Raw genomic sequence first — 26,670 nt, 5'->3', positions numbered from 1 at the left:
CATATCGCGCCTCGCTTTGTCAGACAAGCATGTTTCAAACGTGCAACCCCAAGTCACAGAAACAATCCTAAATGTGGCTGGGGTAAAAGCCCAATGATTGCCCCCTGAGAAGCAGTCAAAGGTCATCAAAACAACTGCAAACGGGGTAAATCGGAGTAAAAAGCCCAATATTGTCCTGTGAATAGCAGTCCAAGGTAACCTAGAATGGGAAAAGTAACATTTCTTCAAGCCCGAACTCAGCTACAGTCCTTTGCTGCTTGTAGAGAGCAGTGGGAAAAAGCTTACAGCACCTGGTATTCCCAGGCGGTCTCCCATCCAAGTACTGACCAGGCCCTACCCTGCTTAGCTTCCGAGATCAGACGAGATCGGGCGTGTTCAGGGTGGTATGGCCGTAAGCAATTTCTGCACCCACAAAGGGCCTTTTTAAAGATGCCCTGACACCACCTTTCGTTGTTGCCCTGTCTCTACAGGTGACAGCCGTGGGTTGCTGGGAACACAGCGACTCCTATGGCGGTGGAGATCCCGCTCTGGCCGTGTTGCATTGTTTGAGGCCACGTTGTAAATCCATGGCTGGACTCTCCCCACTGACCCACTACTACCACGTTAGCAGCATTTTTCCTGTGTCATATCGCGCCTCGCTTTGTCAGACAAGCATGTTTCAAATGTGCAACCCCAAGTCACAAAAACAATCCTAAATGTGGCTGGGGTAAAAGCCCAATGATTGCCCCCTGAGAAGCAGTCAAAGGTCATCAAAACAACTGCAAACGGGGTAAATCGGAGTAAAAAGCCCAATATTGTCCTGTGAATAGCAGTCCAAGGTAACCTGGAATGGGAAAAGTAACATTTCTTCAAGCCCGAACTCAGCTACAGTCCTTTGCTGCTTGTAGAGAGCAGTGGGAAAAAGCTTACAGCACCTGGTATTCCCAGGCGGTCTCCCATCCAAGTACTGACCAGGCCCGACCCTGCTTAGCTTCCGAGATCAGACGAGATCGGGCGTGTTCAGGGTGGTATGGCCGTAAGCAATTTCTGCACCCACAAAGGGCCTTTTTAAAGATGCCCTGACACCACCTTTCGTTGTTGCCCTGTCTCTGCAGGTGACAGCCGTGGGTTGCTGGGAACACAGCGACTCCTATGGCGGTGGAGATCCCGCTCTGGCCGTGTTGCATTGTTAAAGGCCACGTTGTAAATCCATGGCTGGACTCTCCCCACTGACCCACTACTACCACGTTAGCAGCATTTTTCCTGTGTCATATCGCGCCTCGCTTTGTCAGACAAGCATGTTTCAAATGTGCAACCCCAAGTCACAAAAACAATCCTAAATGTGGCTGGGGTAAAAGCCCAATGATTGCCCCCTGAGAAGCAGTCAAAGGTCATCAAAACAACTGCAAACGGGGTAAATCGGAGTAAAAAGCCCAATATTGTCCTGTGAATAGCAGTCAAAGGTAACCTGGAATGGGAAAAGTAACATTTCTTCAAGCCCGAACTCAGCTACAGTCCTTTGCTGCTTGTAGAGAGCAGTGGGAAAAAGCTTACAGCACCTGGTATTCCCAGGCGGTCTCCCATCCAAGTACTGACCAGGCCCGACCCTGCTTAGCTTCCGAGATCAGACGAGATCGGGCGTGTTCAGGGTGGTATGGCCGTAAGCAATTTCTGCACCCACAAAGGGCCTTTTTAAAGATGCCCTGACACCACCTTTCGTTGTTGCCCTGTCTCTGCAGGTGACAGCCGTGGGTTGCTGGGAACACAGCGACTCCTATGGCGGTGGAGATCCCGCTCTGGCCGTGTTGCATTGTTTGAGGCCACGTTGTAAATCCATGGCTGGACTCTCCCCACTGACCCACTACTACCACGTTAGCAGCATTTTTCCTGTGTCATATCGCGCCTCGCTTTGTCAGACAAGCATGTTTCAAATGTGCAACCCCAAGTCACAAAAACAATCCTAAATGTGGCTGGGGTAAAAGCCCAATGATTGCCCCCTGAGAAGCAGTCAAAGGTCATCAAAACAACTGCAAACGGGGTAAATCGGAGTAAAAAGCCCAATATTGTCCTGTGAATAGCAGTCCAAGGTAACCTGGAATGGGAAAAGTAACATTTCTTCAAGCCCGAACTCAGCTACAGTCCTTTGCTGCTTGTAGAGAGCAGTGGGAAAAAGCTTACAGCACCTGGTATTCCCAGGCGGTCTCCCATCCAAGTACTGACCAGGCCCGACCCTGCTTAGCTTCCGAGATCAGACGAGATCGGGCGTGTTCAGGGTGGTATGGCCGTAAGCAATTTCTGCACCCACAAAGGGCCTTTTTAAAGATGCCCTGACACCACCTTTCGTTGTTGCCCTGTCTCTGCAGGTGACAGCCGTTGGTTGCTGGGAACACAGCGACTCCTATGGCGGTGGAGATCCCGCTCTGGCCGTGTTGCATTGTTAAAGGCCACGTTGTAAATCCATGGCTGGACTCTCCCCACTGACCCACTACTACCACGTTAGCAGCATTTTTCCTGTGTCATATCGCGCCTCGCTTTGTCAGACAAGCATGTTTCAAACGTGCAACCCCAAGTCACAAAAACAATCCTAAATGTGGCTGGGGTAATGGCCCAATGATTGCCCCCTGAGAAGCAGTCAAAGGTCATCAAAACAACTGCAAACGGGGTAAATCGGAGTAAAAAGCCCAATATTGTCCTGTGAATAGCAGTCCAAGGTAACCTGGAATGGGAAAAGTAACATTTCTTCAAGCCCGAACTCAGCTACAGTCCTTTGCTGCTTGTAGAGAGCAGTGGGAAAAAGCTTACAGCACCTGGTATTCCCAGGCGGTCTCCCATCCAAGTACTGACCAGGCCCGACCCTGCTTAGCTTCCGAGATCAGACGAGATCGGGCGTGTTCAGGGTGGTATGGCCGTAAGCAATTTCTGCACCCACAAAGGGCCTTTTTAAAGATGCCCTGACACCACCTTTCGTTGTTGCCCTGTCTCTGCAGGTGACAGCCGTGGGTTGCTGGGAACACAGCGACTCCTATGGCGGTGGAGATCCCGCTCTGGCCGTGTTGCATTGTTAAAGGCCACGTTGTAAATCCATGGCTGGACTCTCCCCACTGACCCACTACTACCACGTTAGCAGCATTTTTCCTGTGTCATATCGCGCCTCGCTTTGTCAGACAAGCATGTTTCAAATGTGCAACCCCAAGTCACAAAAACAATCCTAAATGTGGCTGGGGTAAAAGCCCAATGATTGCCCCCTGAGAAGCAGTCAAAGGTCATCAAAACAACTGCAAACGGGGTAAATCGGAGTAAAAAGCCCAATATTGTCCTGTGAATAGCAGTCCAAGGTAACCTGGAATGGGAAAAGTAACATTTCTTCAAGCCCGAACTCAGCTACAGTCCTTTGCTGCTTGTAGAGAGCAGTGGGAAAAAGCTTACAGCACCTGGTATTCCCAGGCGGTCTCCCATCCAAGTACTGACCAGGCCCGACCCTGCTTAGCTTCCGAGATCAGACGAGATCGTGCGTGTTCAGGGTGGTATGGCCGTAAGCAATTTCTGCACCCACAAAGGGCCTTTTTAAAGATGCCCTGACACCACCTTTCGTTGTTGCCCTGTCTCTACAGGTGACAGCCGTGGGTTGCTGGGAACACAGCGACTCCTATGGCGGTGGAGATCCCGCTCTGGCCGTGTTGCATTGTTAAAGGCCACGTTGTAAATCCATGGCTGGACTCTCCCCACTGACCCACTACTACCACGTTAGCAGCATTTTTCCTGTGTCATATCGCGCCTCGCTTTGTCAGACAAGCATGTTTCAAACGTGCAACCCCAAGTCACAAAAACAATCCTAAATGTGGCTGGGGTAATGGCCCAATGATTGCCCCCTGAGAAGCAGTCAAAGGTCATCAAAACAACTGCAAACGGGGTAAATCGGAGTAAAAAGCCCAATATTGTCCTGTGAATAGCAGTCCAAGGTAACCTGGAATGGGAAAAGTAACATTTCTTCAAGCCCGAACTCAGCTACAGTCCTTTGCTGCTTGTAGAGAGCAGTGGGAAAAAGCTTACAGCACCTGGTATTCCCAGGCGGTCTCCCATCCAAGTACTGACCAGGCCCGACCCTGCTTAGCTTCCGAGATCAGACGAGATCGGGCGTGTTCAGGGTGGTATGGCCGTAAGCAATTTCTGCACCCACAAAGGGCCTTTTTAAAGATGCCCTGACACCACCTTTCGTTGTTGCCCTGTCTCTGCAGGTGACAGCCGTGGGTTGCTGGGAACACAGCGACTCCTATGGCGGTGGAGATCCCGCTCTGGCCGTGTTGCATTGTTAAAGGCCACGTTGTAAATCCATGGCTGGACTCTCCCCACTGACCCACTACTACCACGTTAGCAGCATTTTTCCTGTGTCATATCGCGCCTCGCTTTGTCAGACAAGCATGTTTCAAACGTGCAACCCCAAGTCACAAAAACAATCCTAAATGTGGCTGGGGTAATGGCCCAATGATTGCCCCCTGAGAAGCAGTCAAAGGTCATCAAAACAACTGCAAACGGGGTAAATCGGAGTAAAAAGCCCAATATTGTCCTGTGAATAGCAGTCCAAGGTAACCTGGAATGGGAAAAGTAACATTTCTTCAAGCCCGAACTCAGCTACAGTCCTTTGCTGCTTGTAGAGAGCAGTGGGAAAAAGCTTACAGCACCTGGTATTCCCAGGCGGTCTCCCATCCAAGTACTGACCAGGCCCGACCCTGCTTAGCTTCCGAGATCAGACGAGATCGGGCGTGTTCAGGGTGGTATGGCCGTAAGCAATTTCTGCACCCACAAAGGGCCTTTTTAAAGATGCCCTGACACCACCTTTCGTTGTTGCCCTGTCTCTGCAGGTGACAGCCGTGGGTTGCTGGGAACACAGCGACTCCTATGGCGGTGGAGATCCCGCTCTGGCCGTGTTGCATTGTTTGAGGCCACGTTGTAAATCCATGGCTGGACTCTCCCCACTGACCCACTACTACCACGTTAGCAGCATTTTTCCTGTGTCATATCGCGCCTCGCTTTGTCAGACAAGCATGTTTCAAATGTGCAACCCCAAGTCACAAAAACAATCCTAAATGTGGCTGGGGTAAAAGCCCAATGATTGCCCCCTGAGAAGCAGTCAAAGGTCATCAAAACAACTGCAAACGGGGTAAATCGGAGTAAAAAGCCCAATATTGTCCTGTGAATAGCAGTCAAAGGTAACCTGGAATGGGAAAAGTAACATTTCTTCAAGCCCGAACTCAGCTACAGTCCTTTGCTGCTTGTAGAGAGCAGTGGGAAAAAGCTTACAGCACCTGGTATTCCCAGGCGGTCTCCCATCCAAGTACTGACCAGGCCCGACCCTGCTTAGCTTCCGAGATCAGACGAGATCGGGCGTGTTCAGGGTGGTATGGCCGTAAGCAATTTCTGCACCCACAAAGGGCCTTTTTAAAGATGCCCTGACACCACCTTTCGTTGTTGCCCTGTCTCTACAGGTGACAGCCGTGGGTTGCTGGGAACACAGCGACTCCTATGGCGGTGGAGATCCCGCTCTGGCCGTGTTGCATTGTTAAAGGCCACGTTGTAAATCCATGGCTGGACTCTCCCCACTGACCCACTACTACCACGTTAGCAGCATTTTTCCTGTGTCATATCGCGCCTCGCTTTGTCAGACAAGCATGTTTCAAACGTGCAACCCCAAGTCACAAAAACAATCCTAAATGTGGCTGGGGTAATGGCCCAATGATTGCCCCCTGAGAAGCAGTCAAAGGTCATCAAAACAACTGCAAACGGGGTAAATCGGAGTAAAAAGCCCAATATTGTCCTGTGAATAGCAGTCCAAGGTAACCTGGAATGGGAAAAGTAACATTTCTTCAAGCCCGAACTCAGCTACAGTCCTTTGCTGCTTGTAGAGAGCAGTGGGAAAAAGCTTACAGCACCTGGTATTCCCAGGCGGTCTCCCATCCAAGTACTGACCAGGCCCGACCCTGCTTAGCTTCCGAGATCAGACGAGATCGGGCGTGTTCAGGGTGGTATGGCCGTAAGCAATTTCTGCACCCACAAAGGGCCTTTTTAAAGATGCCCTGACACCACCTTTCGTTGTTGCCCTGTCTCTACAGGTGACAGCCGTGGGTTGCTGGGAACACAGCGACTCCTATGGCGGTGGAGATCCCGCTCTGGCCGTGTTGCATTGTTTGAGGCCACGTTGTAAATCCATGGCTGGACTCTCCCCACTGACCCACTACTACCACGTTAGCAGCATTTTTCCTGTGTCATATCGCGCCTCGCTTTGTCAGACAAGCATGTTTCAAACGTGCAACCCCAAGTCACAGAAACAATCCTAAATGTGGCTGGGGTAAAAGCCCAATGATTGCCCCCTGAGAAGCAGTCAAAGGTCATCAAAACAACTGCAAACGGGGTAAATCGGAGTAAAAAGCCCAATATTGTCCTGTGAATAGCAGTCCAAGGTAACCTAGAATGGGAAAAGTAACATTTCTTCAAGCCCGAACTCAGCTACAGTCCTTTGCTGCTTGTAGAGAGCAGTGGGAAAAAGCTTACAGCACCTGGTATTCCCAGGCGGTCTCCCATCCAAGTACTGACCAGGCCCGACCCTGCTTAGCTTCCGAGATCAGACGAGATCGGGCGTGTTCAGGGTGGTATGGCCGTAAGCAATTTCTGCACCCACAAAGGGCCTTTTTAAAGATGCCCTGACACCACCTTTCGTTGTTGCCCTGTCTCTACAGGTGACAGCCGTGGGTTGCTGGGAACACAGCGACTCCTATGGCGGTGGAGATCCCGCTCTGGCCGTGTTGCATTGTTTGAGGCCACGTTGTAAATCCATGGCTGGACTCTCCCCACTGACCCACTACTACCACGTTAGCAGCATTTTTCCTGTGTCATATCGCGCCTCGCTTTGTCAGACAAGCATGTTTCAAATGTGCAACCCCAAGTCACAAAAACAATCCTAAATGTGGCTGGGGTAAAAGCCCAATGATTGCCCCCTGAGAAGCAGTCAAAGGTCATCAAAACAACTGCAAACGGGGTAAATCGGAGTAAAAAGCCCAATATTGTCCTGTGAATAGCAGTCCAAGGTAACCTGGAATGGGAAAAGTAACATTTCTTCAAGCCCGAACTCAGCTACAGTCCTTTGCTGCTTGTAGAGAGCAGTGGGAAAAAGCTTACAGCACCTGGTATTCCCAGGCGGTCTCCCATCCAAGTACTGACCAGGCCCGACCCTGCTTAGCTTCCGAGATCAGACGAGATCGGGCGTGTTCAGGGTGGTATGGCCGTAAGCAATTTCTGCACCCACAAAGGGCCTTTTTAAAGATGCCCTGACACCACCTTTCGTTGTTGCCCTGTCTCTGCAGGTGACAGCCGTGGGTTGCTGGGAACACAGCGACTCCTATGGCGGTGGAGATCCCGCTCTGGCCGTGTTGCATTGTTAAAGGCCACGTTGTAAATCCATGGCTGGACTCTCCCCACTGACCCACTACTACCACGTTAGCAGCATTTTTCCTGTGTCATATCGCGCCTCGCTTTGTCAGACAAGCATGTTTCAAATGTGCAACCCCAAGTCACAAAAACAATCCTAAATGTGGCTGGGGTAAAAGCCCAATGATTGCCCCCTGAGAAGCAGTCAAAGGTCATCAAAACAACTTCAAACGGGGTAAATCGGAGTAAAAAGCCCAATATTGTCCTGTGAATAGCAGTCCAAGGTAACCTGGAATGGGAAAAGTAACATTTCTTCAAGCCCGAACTCAGCTACAGTCCTTTGCTGCTTGTAGAGAGCAGTGGGAAAAAGCTTACAGCACCTGGTATTCCCAGGCGGTCTCCCATCCAGGTACTGACCAGGCCCGACCCTGCTTAGCTTCCGAGATCAGACGAGATCGGGCGTGTTCAGGGTGGTATGGCCGTAAGCAATTTCTGCACCCACAAAGGGCCTTTTTAAAGATGCCCTGACACCACCTTTCGTTGTTGCCCTGTCTCTACAGGTGACAGCCGTGGGTTGCTGGGAACACAGCGACTCCTATGGCGGTGGAGATCCCGCTCTGGCCGTGTTGCATTGTTTGAGGCCACGTTGTAAATCCATGGCTGGACTCTCCCCACTGACCCACTACTACCACGTTAGCAGCATTTTTCCTGTGTCATATCGCGCCTCGCTTTGTCAGACAAGCATGTTTCAAATGTGCAACCCCAAGTCACAAAAACAATCCTAAATGTGGCTGGGGTAAAAGCCCAATGATTGCCCCCTGAGAAGCAGTCAAAGGTCATCAAAACAACTGCAAACGGGGTAAATCGGAGTAAAAAGCCCAATATTGTCCTGTGAATAGCAGTCCAAGGTAACCTGGAATGGGAAAAGTAACATTTCTTCAAGCCCGAACTCAGCTACAGTCCTTTGCTGCTTGTAGAGAGCAGTGGGAAAAAGCTTACAGCACCTGGTATTCCCAGGCGGTCTCCCATCCAAGTACTGACCAGGCCCGACCCTGCTTAGCTTCCGAGATCAGACGAGATCGGGCGTGTTCAGGGTGGTATGGCCGTAAGCAATTTCTGCACCCACAAAGGGCCTTTTTAAAGATGCCCTGACACCACCTTTCGTTGTTGCCCTGTCTCTGCAGGTGACAGCCGTGGGTTGCTGGGAACACAGCGACTCCTATGGCGGTGGAGATCCCGCTCTGGCCGTGTTGCATTGTTAAAGGCCACGTTGTAAATCCATGGCTGGACTCTCCCCACTGACCCACTACTACCACGTTAGCAGCATTTTTCCTGTGTCATATCGCGCCTCGCTTTGTCAGACAAGCATGTTTCAAACGTGCAACCCCAAGTCACAAAAACAATCCTAAATGTGGCTGGGGTAATGGCCCAATGATTGCCCCCTGAGAAGCAGTCAAAGGTCATCAAAACAACTGCAAACGGGGTAAATCGGAGTAAAAAGCCCAATATTGTCCTGTGAATAGCAGTCCAAGGTAACCTGGAATGGGAAAAGTAACATTTCTTCAAGCCCGAACTCAGCTACAGTCCTTTGCTGCTTGTAGAGAGCAGTGGGAAAAAGCTTACAGCACCTGGTATTCCCAGGCGGTCTCCCATCCAAGTACTGACCAGGCCCGACCCTGCTTAGCTTCCGAGATCAGACGAGATCGGGCGTGTTCAGGGTGGTATGGCCGTAAGCAATTTCTGCACCCACAAAGGGCCTTTTTAAAGATGCCCTGACACCACCTTTCGTTGTTGCCCTGTCTCTGCAGGTGACAGCCGTGGGTTGCTGGGAACACAGCGACTCCTATGGCGGTGGAGATCCCGCTCTGGCCGTGTTGCATTGTTAAAGGCCACGTTGTAAATCCATGGCTGGACTCTCCCCACTGACCCACTACTACCACGTTAGCAGCATTTTTCCTGTGTCATATCGCGCCTCGCTTTGTCAGACAAGCATGTTTCAAATGTGCAACCCCAAGTCACAAAAACAATCCTAAATGTGGCTGGGGTAAAAGCCCAATGATTGCCCCCTGAGAAGCAGTCAAAGGTCATCAAAACAACTGCAAACGGGGTAAATCGGAGTAAAAAGCCCAATATTGTCCTGTGAATAGCAGTCAAAGGTAACCTGGAATGGGAAAAGTAACATTTCTTCAAGCCCGAACTCAGCTACAGTCCTTTGCTGCTTGTAGAGAGCAGTGGGAAAAAGCTTACAGCACCTGGTATTCCCAGGCGGTCTCCCATCCAAGTACTGACCAGGCCCGACCCTGCTTAGCTTCCGAGATCAGACGAGATCGGGCGTGTTCAGGGTGGTATGGCCGTAAGCAATTTCTGCACCCACAAAGGGCCTTTTTAAAGATGCCCTGACACCACCTTTCGTTGTTGCCCTGTCTCTACAGGTGACAGCCGTGGGTTGCTGGGAACACAGCGACTCCTATGGCGGTGGAGATCCCGCTCTGGCCGTGTTGCATTGTTAAAGGCCACGTTGTAAATCCATGGCTGGACTCTCCCCACTGACCCACTACTACCACGTTAGCAGCATTTTTCCTGTGTCATATCGCGCCTCGCTTTGTCAGACAAGCATGTTTCAAACGTGCAACCCCAAGTCACAAAAACAATCCTAAATGTGGCTGGGGTAATGGCCCAATGATTGCCCCCTGAGAAGCAGTCAAAGGTCATCAAAACAACTGCAAACGGGGTAAATCGGAGTAAAAAGCCCAATATTGTCCTGTGAATAGCAGTCCAAGGTAACCTGGAATGGGAAAAGTAACATTTCTTCAAGCCCGAACTCAGCTACAGTCCTTTGCTGCTTGTAGAGAGCAGTGGGAAAAAGCTTACAGCACCTGGTATTCCCAGGCGGTCTCCCATCCAAGTACTGACCAGGCCCGACCCTGCTTAGCTTCCGAGATCAGACGAGATCGGGCGTGTTCAGGGTGGTATGGCCGTAAGCAATTTCTGCACCCACAAAGGGCCTTTTTAAAGATGCCCTGACACCACCTTTCGTTGTTGCCCTGTCTCTGCAGGTGACAGCCGTGGGTTGCTGGGAACACAGCGACTCCTATGGAGGTGGAGATCCCGCTCTGGCCGTGTTGCATTGTTAAAGGCCACGTTGTAAATCCATGGCTGGACTCTCCCCACTGACCCACTACTACCACGTTAGCAGCATTTTTCCTGTGTCATATCGCGCCTCGCTTTGTCAGACAAGCATGTTTCAAATGTGCAACCCCAAGTCACAAAAACAATCCTAAATGTGGCTGGGGTAAAAGCCCAATGATTGCCCCCTGAGAAGCAGTCAAAGGTCATCAAAACAACTGCAAACGGGGTAAATCGGAGTAAAAAGCCCAATATTGTCCTGTGAATAGCAGTCAAAGGTAACCTGGAATGGGAAAAGTAACATTTCTTCAAGCCCGAACTCAGCTACAGTCCTTTGCTGCTTGTAGAGAGCAGTGGGAAAAAGCTTACAGCACCTGGTATTCCCAGGCGGTCTCCCATCCAAGTACTGACCAGGCCCGACCCTGCTTAGCTTCCGAGATCAGACGAGATCGGGCGTGTTCAGGGTGGTATGGCCGTAAGCAATTTCTGCACCCACAAAGGGCCTTTTTAAAGATGCCCTGACACCACCTTTCGTTGTTGCCCTGTCTCTACAGGTGACAGCCGTGGGTTGCTGGGAACACAGCGACTCCTATGGCGGTGGAGATCCCGCTCTGGCCGTGTTGCATTGTTAAAGGCCACGTTGTAAATCCATGGCTGGACTCTCCCCACTGACCCACTACTACCACGTTAGCAGCATTTTTCCTGTGTCATATCGCGCCTCGCTTTGTCAGACAAGCATGTTTCAAACGTGCAACCCCAAGTCACAAAAACAATCCTAAATGTGGCTGGGGTAAAAGCCCAATGATTGCCCCCTGAGAAGCAGTCAAAGGTCATCAAAACAACTGCAAACGGGGTAAATCGGAGTAAAAAGCCCAATATTGTCCTGTGAATAGCAGTCCAAGGTAACCTAGAATGGGAAAAGTAACATTTCTTCAAGCCCGAACTCAGCTACAGTCCTTTGCTGCTTGTAGAGAGCAGTGGGAAAAAGCTTACAGCACCTGGTATTCCCAGGCGGTCTCCCATCCAAGTACTGACCAGGCCCGACCCTGCTTAGCTTCCGAGATCAGACGAGATCGGGCGTGTTCAGGGTGGTATGGCCGTAAGCAATTTCTGCACCCACAAAGGGCCTTTTTAAAGATGCCCTGACACCACCTTTCGTTGTTGCCCTGTCTCTACAGGTGACAGCCGTGGGTTGCTGGGAACACAGCGACTCCTATGGCGGTGGAGATCCCGCTCTGGCCGTGTTGCATTGTTAAAGGCCACGTTGTAAATCCATGGCTGGACTCTCCCCACTGACCCACTACTACCACGTTAGCAGCATTTTTCCTGTGTCATATCGCGCCTCGCTTTGTCAGACAAGCATGTTTCAAACGTGCAACCCCAAGTCACAAAAACAATCCTAAATGTGGCTGGGGTAATGGCCCAATGATTGCCCCCTGAGAAGCAGTCAAAGGTCATCAAAACAACTGCAAACGGGGTAAATCGGAGTAAAAAGCCCAATATTGTCCTGTGAATAGCAGTCCAAGGTAACCTGGAATGGGAAAAGTAACATTTCTTCAAGCCCGAACTCAGCTACAGTCCTTTGCTGCTTGTAGAGAGCAGTGGGAAAAAGCTTACAGCACCTGGTATTCCCAGGCGGTCTCCCATCCAAGTACTGACCAGGCCCGACCCTGCTTAGCTTCCGAGATCAGACGAGATCGGGCGTGTTCAGGGTGGTATGGCCGTAAGCAATTTCTGCACCCACAAAGGGCCTTTTTAAAGATGCCCTGACACCACCTTTCGTTGTTGCCCTGTCTCTGCAGGTGACAGCCGTGGGTTGCTGGGAACACAGCGACTCCTATGGCGGTGGAGATCCCGCTCTGGCCGTGTTGCATTGTTAAAGGCCACGTTGTAAATCCATGGCTGGACTCTCCCCACTGACCCACTACTACCACGTTAGCAGCATTTTTCCTGTGTCATATCGCGCCTCGCTTTGTCAGACAAGCATGTTTCAAATGTGCAACCCCAAGTCACAAAAACAATCCTAAATGTGGCTGGGGTAAAAGCCCAATGATTGCCCCCTGAGAAGCAGTCAAAGGTCATCAAAACAACTGCAAACGGGGTAAATCGGAGTAAAAAGCCCAATATTGTCCTGTGAATAGCAGTCCAAGGTAACCTGGAATGGGAAAAGTAACATTTCTTCAAGCCCGAACTCAGCTACAGTCCTTTGCTGCTTGTAGAGAGCAGTGGGAATAAGCTTACAGCACCTGGTATTCCCAGGCGGTCTCCCATCCAAGTACTGACCAGGCCCGACCCTGCTTAGCTTCCGAGATCAGACGAGATCGGGCGTGTTCAGGGTGGTATGGCCGTAAGCAATATCTGCACCCACAAAGGGCCTTTTTAAAGATGCCCTGACACCACCTTTCGTTGTTGCCCTGTCTCTACAGGTGACAGCCGTGGGTTGCTGGGAACACAGCGACTCCTATGGCGGTGGAGATCCCGCTCTGGCCGTGTTGCATTGTTAAAGGCCACGTTGTAAATCCATGGCTGGACTCTCCCCACTGACCCACTACTACCACGTTAGCAGCATTTTTCCTGTGTCATATCGCGCCTCGCTTTGTCAGACAAGCATGTTTCAAACGTGCAACCCCAAGTCACAAAAACAATCCTAAATGTGGCTGGGGTAATGGCCCAATGATTGCCCCCTGAGAAGCAGTCAAAGGTCATCAAAACAACTGCAAACGGGGTAAATCGGAGTAAAAAGCCCAATATTGTCCTGTGAATAGCAGTCCAAGGTAACCTGGAATGGGAAAAGTAACATTTCTTCAAGCCCGAACTCAGCTACAGTCCTTTGCTGCTTGTAGAGAGCAGTGGGAAAAAGCTTACAGCACCTGGTATTCCCAGGCGGTCTCCCATCCAAGTACTGACCAGGCCCGACCCTGCTTAGCTTCCGAGATCAGACGAGATCGGGCGTGTTCAGGGTGGTATGGCCGTAAGCAATTTCTGCACCCACAAAGGGCCTTTTTAAAGATGCCCTGACACCACCTTTCGTTGTTGCCCTGTCTCTGCAGGTGACAGCCGTGGGTTGCTGGGAACACAGCGACTCCTATGGAGGTGGAGATCCCGCTCTGGCCGTGTTGCATTGTTAAAGGCCACGTTGTAAATCCATGGCTGGACTCTCCCCACTGACCCACTACTACCACGTTAGCAGCATTTTTCCTGTGTCATATCGCGCCTCGCTTTGTCAGACAAGCATGTTTCAAATGTGCAACCCCAAGTCACAAAAACAATCCTAAATGTGGCTGGGGTAAAAGCCCAATGATTGCCCCCTGAGAAGCAGTCAAAGGTCATCAAAACAACTGCAAACGGGGTAAATCGGAGTAAAAAGCCCAATATTGTCCTGTGAATAGCAGTCAAAGGTAACCTGGAATGGGAAAAGTAACATTTCTTCAAGCCCGAACTCAGCTACAGTCCTTTGCTGCTTGTAGAGAGCAGTGGGAAAAAGCTTACAGCACCTGGTATTCCCAGGCGGTCTCCCATCCAAGTACTGACCAGGCCCGACCCTGCTTAGCTTCCGAGATCAGACGAGATCGGGCGTGTTCAGGGTGGTATGGCCGTAAGCAATTTCTGCACCCACAAAGGGCCTTTTTAAAGATGCCCTGACACCACCTTTCGTTGTTGCCCTGTCTCTACAGGTGACAGCCGTGGGTTGCTGGGAACACAGCGACTCCTATGGCGGTGGAGATCCCGCTCTGGCCGTGTTGCATTGTTAAAGGCCACGTTGTAAATCCATGGCTGGACTCTCCCCACTGACCCACTACTACCACGTTAGCAGCATTTTTCCTGTGTCATATCGCGCCTCGCTTTGTCAGACAAGCATGTTTCAAACGTGCAACCCCAAGTCACAAAAACAATCCTAAATGTGGCTGGGGTAAAAGCCCAATGATTGCCCCCTGAGAAGCAGTCAAAGGTCATCAAAACAACTGCAAACGGGGTAAATCGGAGTAAAAAGCCCAATATTGTCCTGTGAATAGCAGTCCAAGGTAACCTAGAATGGGAAAAGTAACATTTCTTCAAGCCCGAACTCAGCTACAGTCCTTTGCTGCTTGTAGAGAGCAGTGGGAAAAAGCTTACAGCACCTGGTATTCCCAGGCGGTCTCCCATCCAAGTACTGACCAGGCCCGACCCTGCTTAGCTTCCGAGATCAGACGAGATCGGGCGTGTTCAGGGTGGTATGGCCGTAAGCAATTTCTGCACCCACAAAGGGCCTTTTTAAAGATGCCCTGACACCACCTTTCGTTGTTGCCCTGTCTCTACAGGTGACAGCCGTGGGTTGCTGGGAACACAGCGACTCCTATGGCGGTGGAGATCCCGCTCTGGCCGTGTTGCATTGTTAAAGGCCACGTTGTAAATCCATGGCTGGACTCTCCCCACTGACCCACTACTACCACGTTAGCAGCATTTTTCCTGTGTCATATCGCGCCTCGCTTTGTCAGACAAGCATGTTTCAAACGTGCAACCCCAAGTCACAAAAACAATCCTAAATGTGGCTGGGGTAATGGCCCAATGATTGCCCCCTGAGAAGCAGTCAAAGGTCATCAAAACAACTGCAAACGGGGTAAATCGGAGTAAAAAGCCCAATATTGTCCTGTGAATAGCAGTCCAAGGTAACCTGGAATGGGAAAAGTAACATTTCTTCAAGCCCGAACTCAGCTACAGTCCTTTGCTGCTTGTAGAGAGCAGTGGGAAAAAGCTTACAGCACCTGGTATTCCCAGGCGGTCTCCCATCCAAGTACTGACCAGGCCCGACCCTGCTTAGCTTCCGAGATCAGACGAGATCGGGCGTGTTCAGGGTGGTATGGCCGTAAGCAATTTCTGCACCCACAAAGGGCCTTTTTAAAGATGCCCTGACACCACCTTTCGTTGTTGCCCTGTCTCTGCAGGTGACAGCCGTGGGTTGCTGGGAACACAGCGACTCCTATGGCGGTGGAGATCCCGCTCTGGCCGTGTTGCATTGTTAAAGGCCACGTTGTAAATCCATGGCTGGACTCTCCCCACTGACCCACTACTACCACGTTAGCAGCATTTTTCCTGTGTCATATCGCGCCTCGCTTTGTCAGACAAGCATGTTTCAAATGTGCAACCCCAAGTCACAAAAACAATCCTAAATGTGGCTGGGGTAAAAGCCCAATGATTGCCCCCTGAGAAGCAGTCAAAGGTCATCAAAACAACTGCAAACGGGGTAAATCGGAGTAAAAAGCCCAATATTGTCCTGTGAATAGCAGTCCAAGGTAACCTGGAATGGGAAAAGTAACATTTCTTCAAGCCCGAACTCAGCTACAGTCCTTTGCTGCTTGTAGAGAGCAGTGGGAAAAAGCTTACAGCACCTGGTATTCCCAGGCGGTCTCCCATCCAAGTACTGACCAGGCCCGACCCTGCTTAGCTTCCGAGATCAGACGAGATCGGGCGTGTTCAGGGTGGTATGGCCGTAAGCAATATCTGCACCCACAAAGGGCCTTTTTAAAGATGCCCTGACACCACCTTTCGTTGTTGCCCTGTCTCTACAGGTGACAGCCGTGGGTTGCTGGGAACTAGTGTTGTTTTTGGCGGCCTGTTTTACTTTTAGTCTAGTCTAGTTTTAGTCGACTAAAAGTCTGAGAGTTTTAGTCTAGTTTTAGTCGATTAAAAGTCTGAGTTTTAGTCTAGTTTAGTCGACTAAAAGTCTGAGTTTTAGTCTAGTTTTAGTCGACTAAAAGTCTGAGAGTTTTAGTCTAGTTTTAGTCAAAGAAAATTGTATATTAGTCTCATTTTAGTGATGCAATTATATTGAATCAATATAATAAAAGTACCTAGTAGTATTGAGGAAACCAACATTTCCTTTTAGCCAAACCCATGCAGATATCTTTAATTTACATGCATGTACAGGTCTAGAATAAGTAATCCTATTTATGTTGATGCTAAATTAAGTTCAGTGTTATTTGCTCTGTGAAATACAAAACTAGTGAAAGTATTTGACCAACAAGGGGAAGTTTAGTGCACTTATAGAGTGAGTCAGTCTCTCAGGTAGGAACTATAAACACTTTACACTCTCTCACAACTAAATACACAAACACACGCTCGCCTCTCTCACAAACATGCTAGTCTCTCTCACACACGCACACACACACACACACACTAGTCTCTCTCTCACAAACACGCTAGTCTCTCACGCGCGCACGCGCGCGCGCACACACACACACCTCCAGTGGCTAACGCCAAAGCTAGCGTTAAAACCCGACACATTAACCGTGGCCTCATGTCGCATGAGCTTAATAAAACAGAAAGTAACGTTATGTTTTAACTTGACTCACCTAAATGTCATTATGGGATGCCCTGAGGTGTCTCTTAAGATCCGTGGTGTTTTTTCCTGTGATTTTTTGGCTGCATTTCTCTTTCTTTTTACACAACACATTCCGTTTTGCTTTCCACGTCTATGTAATGAAAGTGTTTCTTCTTTTCCTCTCAAACACGAGCCCCTTCTGGTGTCACACTTTGTTCTCATGTTTCTTTAGTTTAGTTAACTCTAACTCTAACTGTAACGACCCACAGCAGCGGCAGCTTCAGAATCTAAATAATGCGCGTGTGGGGATTGAGGAAGTGACGTCGCCCAGACGCGAGACTGGGAGAAAACTTCAAAATAATAATAATAATAACAATAACGTGACAACACGAGACGAAACAACGTTATTTCGTCTCGTTTTCGTCAACAAAAATGAAGAGACATTTCATTCATTGCATTATATATTTCGTCCTAGTCATCTCACATGCCCAGCATTTTCGTTTCGTCTCGTCTTGTTTTCGTCACGTGATAGAGGTTCGTTGACGAAGATATTTCGTCATCATTTTCGGTGACGAAAGCAACACTATGTCCTTGGCACATAAATAACACTTTCCCGGGGTAGAATCCACCAAAAACCTACTTTACCTTCCATCACTATTCCTGGGTGAAAACCCAAACATGTGCCTGTAGAAAAAGTGTGTTTTGGATTAGGAAAACACCAAAAACAAAGCTGAAGCTACCCAGAGACCCATGACACTCAGATAAACGCAGCATAATGAAAATCATTTACATTATTTGCTCAGGTGAAAACCATCCGGCAATGGTGTTCTAGGGTTAAAAAGGAAAGGATCCTTTGTTCCCTGGTCTTTTTTTTTTTTTTCACAATCAGTGCCAAATTCCCCAGCAAATAAGCCTATGTAGACCCTACCCCTAACCGTAACCTCTAACCCTGACAAAATGCTAAAATCTGTAACGGTAAAGGCAAAGACTTATGTGACTGGGGATGACCCCACTTTAAGCTACCTTTTTACATTTCTATACTAGCTTGCTAGCCATTTTCACGCACTCTTACACAACAGCAGGGTGTAGTGTTCAGATGCCATAGCTGATGAGTTTTCTTCCTACTCCCCATGTTTTAAGGGTTTCTGGGGAGTTTTTTAAAGGTCAAAGGACAGAGGATTGTGTGCTCTACAGGCAAATGTGTGACTCATGATATTGGGCTATATAAATACAATTGATGTGACTTTCTCGCTCCAGATGTGAGATTAAAATAAATCTATACTGTGCAGGTACAAGTCATACTTCTTCCCACCCATCTCAAGCCCAGGGGGCAGTAAAACAGGTCGGTGGCTGATGGACCCAAACCACCAGGTGAGTTTCTTAAAACCTTGGTTATTGTCATTTTGTTTCATCTCAAAGTTCAGCGTTTGTCACAGTCTGGCTCAGTGACTAGATGACTTGTTGTGGGGACTGGACGGAGCATGGAGGATTGTTTTTCTGTTTGTCGACTTTCTCTTTTTTTAGCTTCTGCTCTGAATCAGCCTCATTAATCCCTTTCCCCAGCCAATCAGCTCTGTGCTTGCTCTCCTGCATAGTCACCTCATTCCCCCTCAGCTGAGCGTACCCGCACATCTCTCCACCTGCACGCAACTCCCTCGTCTGATTACTTTGTATATAAGTCAGTTCAGTCGATGTTGGATTCTTGGAAGTTTCTTCTATACAAACCTTGAATAAAGAGTTACTTCTTCAAGTTCCTGTTAGGGTCAACCTGTGCCACTCTCCATGATACTTAATTACCTAAAAACAAGAAAAAAAAATCTGCATCTTTTCATTGTGCAGTTGAGTCTCAGTATCTTGAAACATGACAGAATGAAGCAGGTTAACGTTTTTGTAAACACAGACGTAGAAGAAAATGGTATTCAATTTTAAGTGTGTTGCACTAACAACAAACATCAGTAGAACAGTCAGAGTTTCAGTTTGACTGAAACTGGTGTTTCCTGATTGAAATCCACAGAAAACTGCAAAGAGAAACATTCTGGATATCGAGGACTTCCAGGTGACGGATGTACTCGGGCAAAAGAGTCTCATCACGGTCTGCCCAAACTTCAGACCCTCCTCAGAGGACGATCTACATGAAGACGCGTCTCTGCTGTCGACGCGCCACCTCACCATCAAACTGTCAGCTTTAGAAGTGGACACAGAGTACATTTCTGATGCTCCAGTCATCCCAGAGCACCCACTGGTTTCTCTCCAGTCCTACCAAACCATCTTTCCAGTGACCCGCGGCCCCCCTGGGACAGTTTTCACATCTGAGAGCCGACAGGTTCGTGATGAGGGTAACAGATGCTTCCTTCAGAAAGAGGAAGCACAGGTTGACTTTTCTGAGATGTCCCATCAGAGGGAAACCGCAGTGAAATGTCACAGTTACCGCGTTCAGCCGATAACGTGTGAGTCAGAGTATGTGGCTAACTCTTCCTTTCTGGGGAGAACGGACGTGTAAACAGCGACTGTTCTTATCTGATCTATCAACTGCAAAAAACATCAACTTCATTGCATCATGCAGAGTGTGGTCTATACCTTCTCTGTAAAGTGTCCTCAGATAACTTTTGTTATATATATATATAAATTAAATTGAATTGAATTGAATTGTCCTTGTGTTCATGATGTCCATTATGCAGCAGAAAACTTTGCTATTTCTACAGTTACCACTGCAGGAGTGAATCCTGCATGGACGAGTTTATTCTCCGATGGGCTTAGCTGACGTTCACACTGAAACCAGCCCTGTGCTAAAACATTAGTGGGGGCCTGTGCTGCAGGTTTGTTTCAGACGCCAAAACACTGCAGGGCGGTTTGCAATATTCTGTTTCTTCACAAGGTGAATCGCAAATGTACAGCGATCATGTATCATAGTATATGTACTTGCTCTTATTTGGCAATAGCAGCATCTTCTAAAACATTGTTCCTAATCAGTTAATGTCTTCACTAAGAAAAAGGCGATTAATTATTTTTGTTTTTACTTTCTTGAGGAAGCAGTTGGTTGAGGTGTCCGTTCATGGTATATTTATATAAAAAATACAAACCCTATAACATTGTTAAGAATGTGTGTTTAAACCAACATATGTCAATGTGGAATTAATTGTATTACCATTACTAGTATTATTTCCACATATTTGTTCTAAGTATTAACTATCACAGTACTTTGAAAACAGTTATGTGTTATCTACACTTATTTACTTTACTCTGAAACTATAATGTGTTAAAAAATTAGTTGAATCCAGTTCAAGACATTTTTTCTTTCAGTAAAATATGTTGACTCAAAATGGTTGAGCAGAATGTTTCTGGGTTGTTTTTGTGCTTCACTGGTAAGATATATTTTTTAAAAGTGTTAATATTCAGAATAAAGGATTTATTAATACTAACAAGGCATTTTTCTTGCAAAAAGTTTAAACTGATAAAAGTGCATAATGTTAAATGTCTTATCATGGTAAATGTGTTTATGATGCTGTTTATGATTTACTTTTGTCTTTGAATCTTGTTTTCCCCTTAAAACAAAATGAATCACTCTCCCAATAAATCCCTCATAAATCAGAATTACAACACTGAAGTAAGATTAGGGACCCTGACTCACAAAGAGATGCGATATGACCAGAGACATACACAAAACACCTGCGAAATGACCAAAAATAACTACAAATGGATGTAAAATGAGGTAAAACATCCAACTACAGATGCTAAACATGTACTCAAAATGACTAAAATAAACACAAAAACCACCACAGAGATGCAAATCGGCCACACAGAAAAGGCAAACATCTAAAAATAGACACAAAATGACAGAAAATGTATGCAAAACCTCCAAAAAGATGCTGAATTACTAAAAATAGATGTGAAATGACTAAAAATGAATGCTAAACCACCACAAAAAGATGTAAAATGACCAAACAGAGACAAAAAACACCACAAAAAGATGCAAAATGACTGAAAGTAGATGCAAAACCACCGCAAAAAATGTTAAACAATTACGGTGGTGTGGTAGTTAGCACTGTCGCCTCACAGCGAGAGGCTTCTGTGTGGAGTTAGCATGTTCTCCCTGCGTCTGTGTGGGTCTTCGCGAGGTTCTCCAGCTTCCTCCCACAGTCCAAAGACATGCACGTCGGGTGGACCCCGCCTCAAGCCCAATGTCAGCTGGGATCGGCTCCAGCCCCCCGCGACCCCGACAGGGACAAGCGGTTGAGGATGGATGAATGAATGAATTATTAGAGGGCCTCTTACATGTCTGTATATTGAACTTGTTAGGAGGAGGAAGCCTTTGTTTATTTCAGCTACACTTTTTGACTTTAATCATTTTGTGCAGTTCACTTTCTATTGAGTATTTCAACTGCAAGCATAAGGCAAAAAAAATCTTTAGTAAGAAGTTAGTATGTAAAGTAAAGCCTGGATACTTTTACAGCAGTGACATGATGTACAACAACGACAATGAGATATATTTATATTTAATAGAGATTTATTGTGCATCAATTATCAGCATCAATGTGCTGCAGTAAAATAATAACATCATCCATTACTGCACATATTAAGGAGGAGAAATCAAACTTATTTTGATCTTTATGATCAATTAATTCATCTTTTTAGCTTCTACCACATTTGATAAATGTATAAAGATGATTTGATTGGACAAAGAAACTCATCGGTTTAAGATCACTGTGATGATGGAGGGATGGTGAAGCTTAAATTTTATGTCTAGATTACATTTTTGGAATATCCCAGTTTCTGCAACAGTGTCCTTAACTTTGCACTGTTGTCTTTTTATTTCCCCTGCGAGTGTCAGTGTTCAAACCTGAGTTCTGGAGTTGCTTTTGTATGTAATACTTTTGAGTGTATCATCATCTTCTGCCGGCTCTTCCTCATACAAACAGATCATTGAAATGATTGAACAGTAAATACAAACCATCGTGATAAAGGAGCAACAGTTCAGTCAGCTGCTGTTTTTTTTTTTTATTTCGCTCGGAGGTTCAAGTGAAAATGGTCAGAGGTTAGAGTTAATGCCGATCCAGTGTCTGATGAGCTGGTGGGCGATGGTCTGTCTGGGGGGAAAGGTGAAGGCTGGACAGGTTCCTCTGAATGAGTCGATCACCTGAGTAAAAAAAAACTTTGAATTGTCTTTAAAGGTTCTGGTTTTTTATACTATTTCTGGTATTAGTTTGTATTGTTTGTACCTGTTGCCGTGGGAACCACCGAGCTTCCTCGATTTCGCTCTCATCCACTTTGATGTCGGTCGATATGGCGACGGTGAGGCAGCCGATCATGAGGTTGGAGGGCATTGGCCAGGGCTGGCAGGAGACGTACTGAACCGGTCCGACCTTGACACCACTCTCCTCCTCCACCTCCCTCCTCACCGCCGCCTCCAGTGTCTCCCCTGCAGGAGAGAAGGAGAGAGGCAGGCTTCAGGCACGCAGAGTTGTAGGGGTTAAGGTTTTGGATCAGTCAGTGCAGTGTTTGTGTCGCTTACCAGGTTCTATGAATCCTGCCAGACAGGAGAACATGCCAACCGGAAAGATCTTCTTCCTTCCCAGTAAACACTGGTTTTCATCAGGGTGGATGACCAACATGATGACTACCGGGTCTGAAAACACACACAGAGGAGGTGCATCTACATCTATCTAAACCATTTTTTTTTCTCAAGCTTGCTACTTTAATCTCAGAGATTAGCCAAATTGTTATCTCGTGAATTTGCCACTTTAATTTCAGATATTATCCATTTTTTTGTCTTGTGAATTTGCCACTTTAATCTTAAAGAATAGACAAATTTTCAACAAGAAAATGTGCCACTTTAATCTGAGAGATTAGACAAAAGAAAACACATTCTTTTTATTGCTTTAATTTAAGATTAGCCAAATGTTCTTCCCGTAAATGTACGACTTTAAATACAGAGACAAACCACGTTTCTTTCTCGTACATTTGCCACTTTAATCTCTGAAAACAACGTTATTTTCCTTGAGTGAAAAAGTAAGTTAATTTATCTACATAAATTAAAATAAGTCAACTTTGACTTTTGGTTTAACATATGAACAGCGGTCTCCTGTGTGAAAATCCTTTGTTTGTTTGACTCATCCACCTTGACCTCTTTACGCAGACTTCTTTCACTCCTTACACATCATCATCCTCCGTTGGCTGTGTCCAAACCTCTACACTCACACAGTATTATTATTATTCAACCAGAGCAGGTCGGTGAGGTAGGTTTGAAGATCCGTACCGACTCGTGGATAGCAGGTGTTGTGAACCCCCTTCCGACTCCTGCAGTCGGCGTTCAGGCAGCTCCTCTTGTATCCTCCCTCCTCCAGCCTGGTACTGTTGCCACACGTCGGGCAGAAACTGTAGCGGCTGTGCCAGGCCAGCACCGCCCGAGCCTGGGCCACAACTCCTGCAGGACGAAACAAGAGGGAACAAAAGATTATTCAGTCAGTAGAGAAAACATGGGAGATATATAAAATCAGCAAGATGCCTCTGTATCTTCCTCACCAGCCTCTTCCTCGTTGAGCTTCAGCAGGTCTCTGTTGGGAGTCTTTGGGAAGCCACAGCTCTTTTCTCTGCACCGTTTAAGGAGTTCAGCAGCATCTTCATCTGAGTTAATGGCAAACCAAGCAGGAGGCTCCTGGACACCATTCACTGTCTGAGTGGAGGAAGGTTTTCTCTTCCTCCTCTCCTCCACTCCGAGGAAGATGAGCACTGTCGCAGGTTTCTGGAGTAGGTCTTTAACTGCCTCATATCTGAAGCGACACAGTTTGGTTTCACCCTGTTGGAGTTAGAAACACAATCATTTTTATGTGAAAAAGTCAAGCTGGACTAATCCAGACCAGACCAATGATTTCCTGGTTGATCCAATAGAGAAGTGCTAAAATGTCAGTTCTCTGAGTGTCCACTAAGGGCAGGTTTCATAACAGAGCAATTTCTCATTGACCTCCATGTTAAACAGGCCGTTTTCACAGCATCATTAAACCTGTTTAAGGCCTGGGACAAAAAAAACATTCTAGTCTGTATGTTTAGGTCACATCTCCATGACAACACTGAGGGGAGTGATTTTTTTTGTAACAGGCTCGTTTTTGTTTTATTTGGAAGTTAAATTTATGAATAATTAGGGGCGTGGCCTTTAGCCACTTGCCCTCACTTCTCCTCTGAGGTATACGTCGACCAGATGAACGTATCTCCCTCTCCCCCAATGTCACATACATGCCCTTTTTTGGTAAGAGGAAATGAGGCGGAGTCAAAGTCTGACAAGATATAGAGGACGATTGGATCAAGTTGAGAGAACTGACCTCAACGTAGAGGCTACGTCCATTTATTTATACAGTCTATGGGCCAGACCTGTCAAAGATATTTGAAACAATAGATCTGACTTTTATGCTTCCAAACTGGACTAAAAATTTTCGTTTATAAATGACATTTCCACATACATCACAAATACAAGACTACTCCTTTACGCAGATGATGTGGCACTTGACTGTTCTGGATAATCCTTTTGCCTAACTGTTGAAGAACTCATTAAATTAATCTGAATCGACATATATCAATTTGCGAAGCGCACCTTATGCATATATGGCAAACAAATACAACCATCTAACTGTAATGTAAATGGTCTACAAGGTGTTCCCCTTAAAAACGTGTCTGTGGATGGGAGCTCCAATGGGAGCTGAGCATGTGAGCCCTTAGCAAGGGGGTGGCAGGATTTTGGAATAAATAAGTTTTGCCTTCACCCCTGTGTTGTTGTCCTCCTGGGAGCTGCTGACCATGGGGCTGAGGCTGGAGAACAGGAGATAGACCGTGTCTGGGTCTACCTGTTTATCCTCCAACCAGACCTGGTCCGTCCTCTTGGCACTCAGCCGGTCCAGTGTCTGTCTGTTGAAGTAGTTCTCCTGGTGGTGGAGCTCGGAGCCCGGCAGGACTCGCAAGGAGCCGTCCTCTGTCTGGCCCAGAAGGCCGCAGACGTGTCTGTGGCCCCAGAACTTGGCGATATCGTAAGCGGTCTGTGACGAGCTGTTCACGGAAAACTTGTCGCAGCTTGAAGGTTTGAAAACAGAAAAAAGAAGTTGAGTCCATCTATATTAACAATGACTTTTACTTGTAACAGAGTGTTTCTACTGCTACTTTAACTTGAGCACATATGGACACCTCTAATGGGTTAAGTGTTTTTATATTCTCTGCTCTCTGTACCCGTGTGACAGCAGCGCCTCCACCACATTGTAGTGCCCGTTACGAGCAGCAAGCATCAGCGCCGTCCAACCGCTGTATCCCGTTTGGTTGATGAGCGAGGGGACGTGGGACAGCAGCGTGGACACCTGGGTCAGCTCTCCTCTGGCTGCAGCATCCAGGAACCTCTCCACCATCTCCTCCTTAGCACTCAGCTGGAGGTTCGTCATCCTGACAGGAATCAGACACAGAAACAGAAGCTGAAGAAGCATTTTCACAAGATGGAATTATTTTTGTTCCATAATCAGTCACTGTAAAGTGACTACAGCAATGCAGAAGGATTTATTTACACCTATTGGAATTTACTTCAAATGAGGCACAAATGTCCACTTAGGCTCAATCAGATTAAATTAGAGGTCAAAGGTCACTGTGACCTCACAAAACACTTTTTCCCCCCTTTCCAAATTATGGCAACATTTAACGCAAATGTCTAACAGGATAAAATGATGAAGCAATAACATTGTATGTCCAAAAACGTCAAAGGCAGAGCATGTAAACAAGGTCAAGATGACCGCAAAGGCACAAAAAACTACATAAAAATGTCAAATGACAGAAAATAGATGCAAAACAACGACAAAAAGATACATAATTACCACAAAGAGAATGAACATGACTAAAAATAGATGCCAAAGGATCACAGTGATGCAAAACTAAGGCAGAGACTCAAAATGACCACAAGAAGTTGCAAAAGGACAAAAGAAGACCACAGAGACAAACAAGTGCCACATAAAGACAAAACGTCTCACACAAAATGCAAAACCACCACAAAAACACCACAATATCACAAGGAGATGCAAAGTGACAAAAAAAGATGTAAAATAACCACAAAGAGACAAATGACGGCCAAATGAAGACAAATGTCTCAACTAAGATGCAAAACAACCACAAAAAGATGCGAAATCGAAGACACGCTAAAAAGGCCAAACACAATGCAAAACCACCACAAAAAGACCCAAAAAACAAACCCAAATTTAGCGCTCTGTGCCTTTAAATATTTCCTCCCGCCCTCCCCCCTCCCTTTTATTGGTGCAGATAGCTGTCAATAATTTTCGGCTGCAACGTGCTGCTGTTACAAAACGCAGCTTTCAGCTCAAAGTGGTTGCAAAACACGTGTTTTATAATTCCCATGGAGATTAAATCCTGTATGTTTCCGTGCAGAGTTATAGTGATGTGGTTTGCAGCAGCAGTAGTAGGTAAAGTAAAGCAGTGTGTTACAGTCGCACACCTGTAATAACTGTTGTTATGTATCTGTCACAGCTGAAACTGGACAGTTACACGGCTGTTAAAGTCTCCTGGGCTCCGTCTATCACCTGTACACCACCGTTTATTCAAAATAATATGAAATATAACAAAGTGTCACCTTGTCTTCAGCTCAGTGAATCTTTCTCTTCTGTCCAGGAAGCAGTTGGGTCTGTTGTGTTGCATAAAATGTGTCGAGCTGCGTTCAAGAGCATCACAGACAAATGTGCTGCCTTCATGTGCTCCTGAAAATGCCGTAAATCTGACTTTTACAGAAACAATATGCAACTTTTTTTCTTTTTTGACAAAAATGCAGAGGTGGAAAAAGTATTCAGCTACACTATAAAAAAAAAAAACTATCAGTT

The 26,670-nt window shown here is 47.0% G+C and overlaps 2 protein-coding genes across 2 annotated transcripts in view; one reads left to right on the top strand and one right to left on the bottom strand.

Annotated features, from left to right (window-relative positions):
• The window catches only part of LOC310946191 (interleukin-6 receptor subunit beta), a 53,595-nt gene extending 34,109 nt beyond the window's left edge, over positions 1 to 19,486 (top strand). The window contains exons 14-15 of the mRNA XM_083912569.1: positions 18,112 to 18,193; positions 18,837 to 19,486. Coding sequence (XP_083768695.1) covers positions 18,112 to 18,193; positions 18,837 to 19,322 — 568 coding nt within the window. The 3' untranslated portion in view covers positions 19,323 to 19,486. The remainder of the gene's footprint in view (positions 1 to 18,111; positions 18,194 to 18,836) is intronic.
• Positions 19,487 to 21,409: 1,923 nt separating this feature from the next.
• On the bottom strand, positions 21,410 to 26,519 carry nudt12 (nudix (nucleoside diphosphate linked moiety X)-type motif 12). The gene is made up of 8 exons (XM_083912946.1): positions 26,427 to 26,519; positions 25,031 to 25,237; positions 24,574 to 24,877; positions 23,342 to 23,615; positions 23,076 to 23,243; positions 22,332 to 22,445; positions 22,039 to 22,238; positions 21,410 to 21,956 (listed from the first exon to the last, which is right to left on the bottom strand). The coding sequence occupies exons 1-8, from the start codon at positions 26,489 to 26,491 to the stop codon at positions 21,849 to 21,851; spliced, it is 1,440 nt and encodes a 479-aa protein (XP_083769072.1). The 5' UTR covers positions 26,492 to 26,519; the 3' UTR covers positions 21,410 to 21,848.
• Between the last annotated feature and the right edge of the window lie 151 nt (positions 26,520 to 26,670).

This window comes from Echiichthys vipera (genome assembly GCF_963691815.1).
Source record: "Echiichthys vipera genome assembly, chromosome: 4".
NCBI lineage: Eukaryota > Metazoa > Chordata > Actinopteri > Perciformes > Trachinidae > Echiichthys > Echiichthys vipera.
This window is presented reverse-complemented; position numbering and strand designations above follow the sequence as displayed.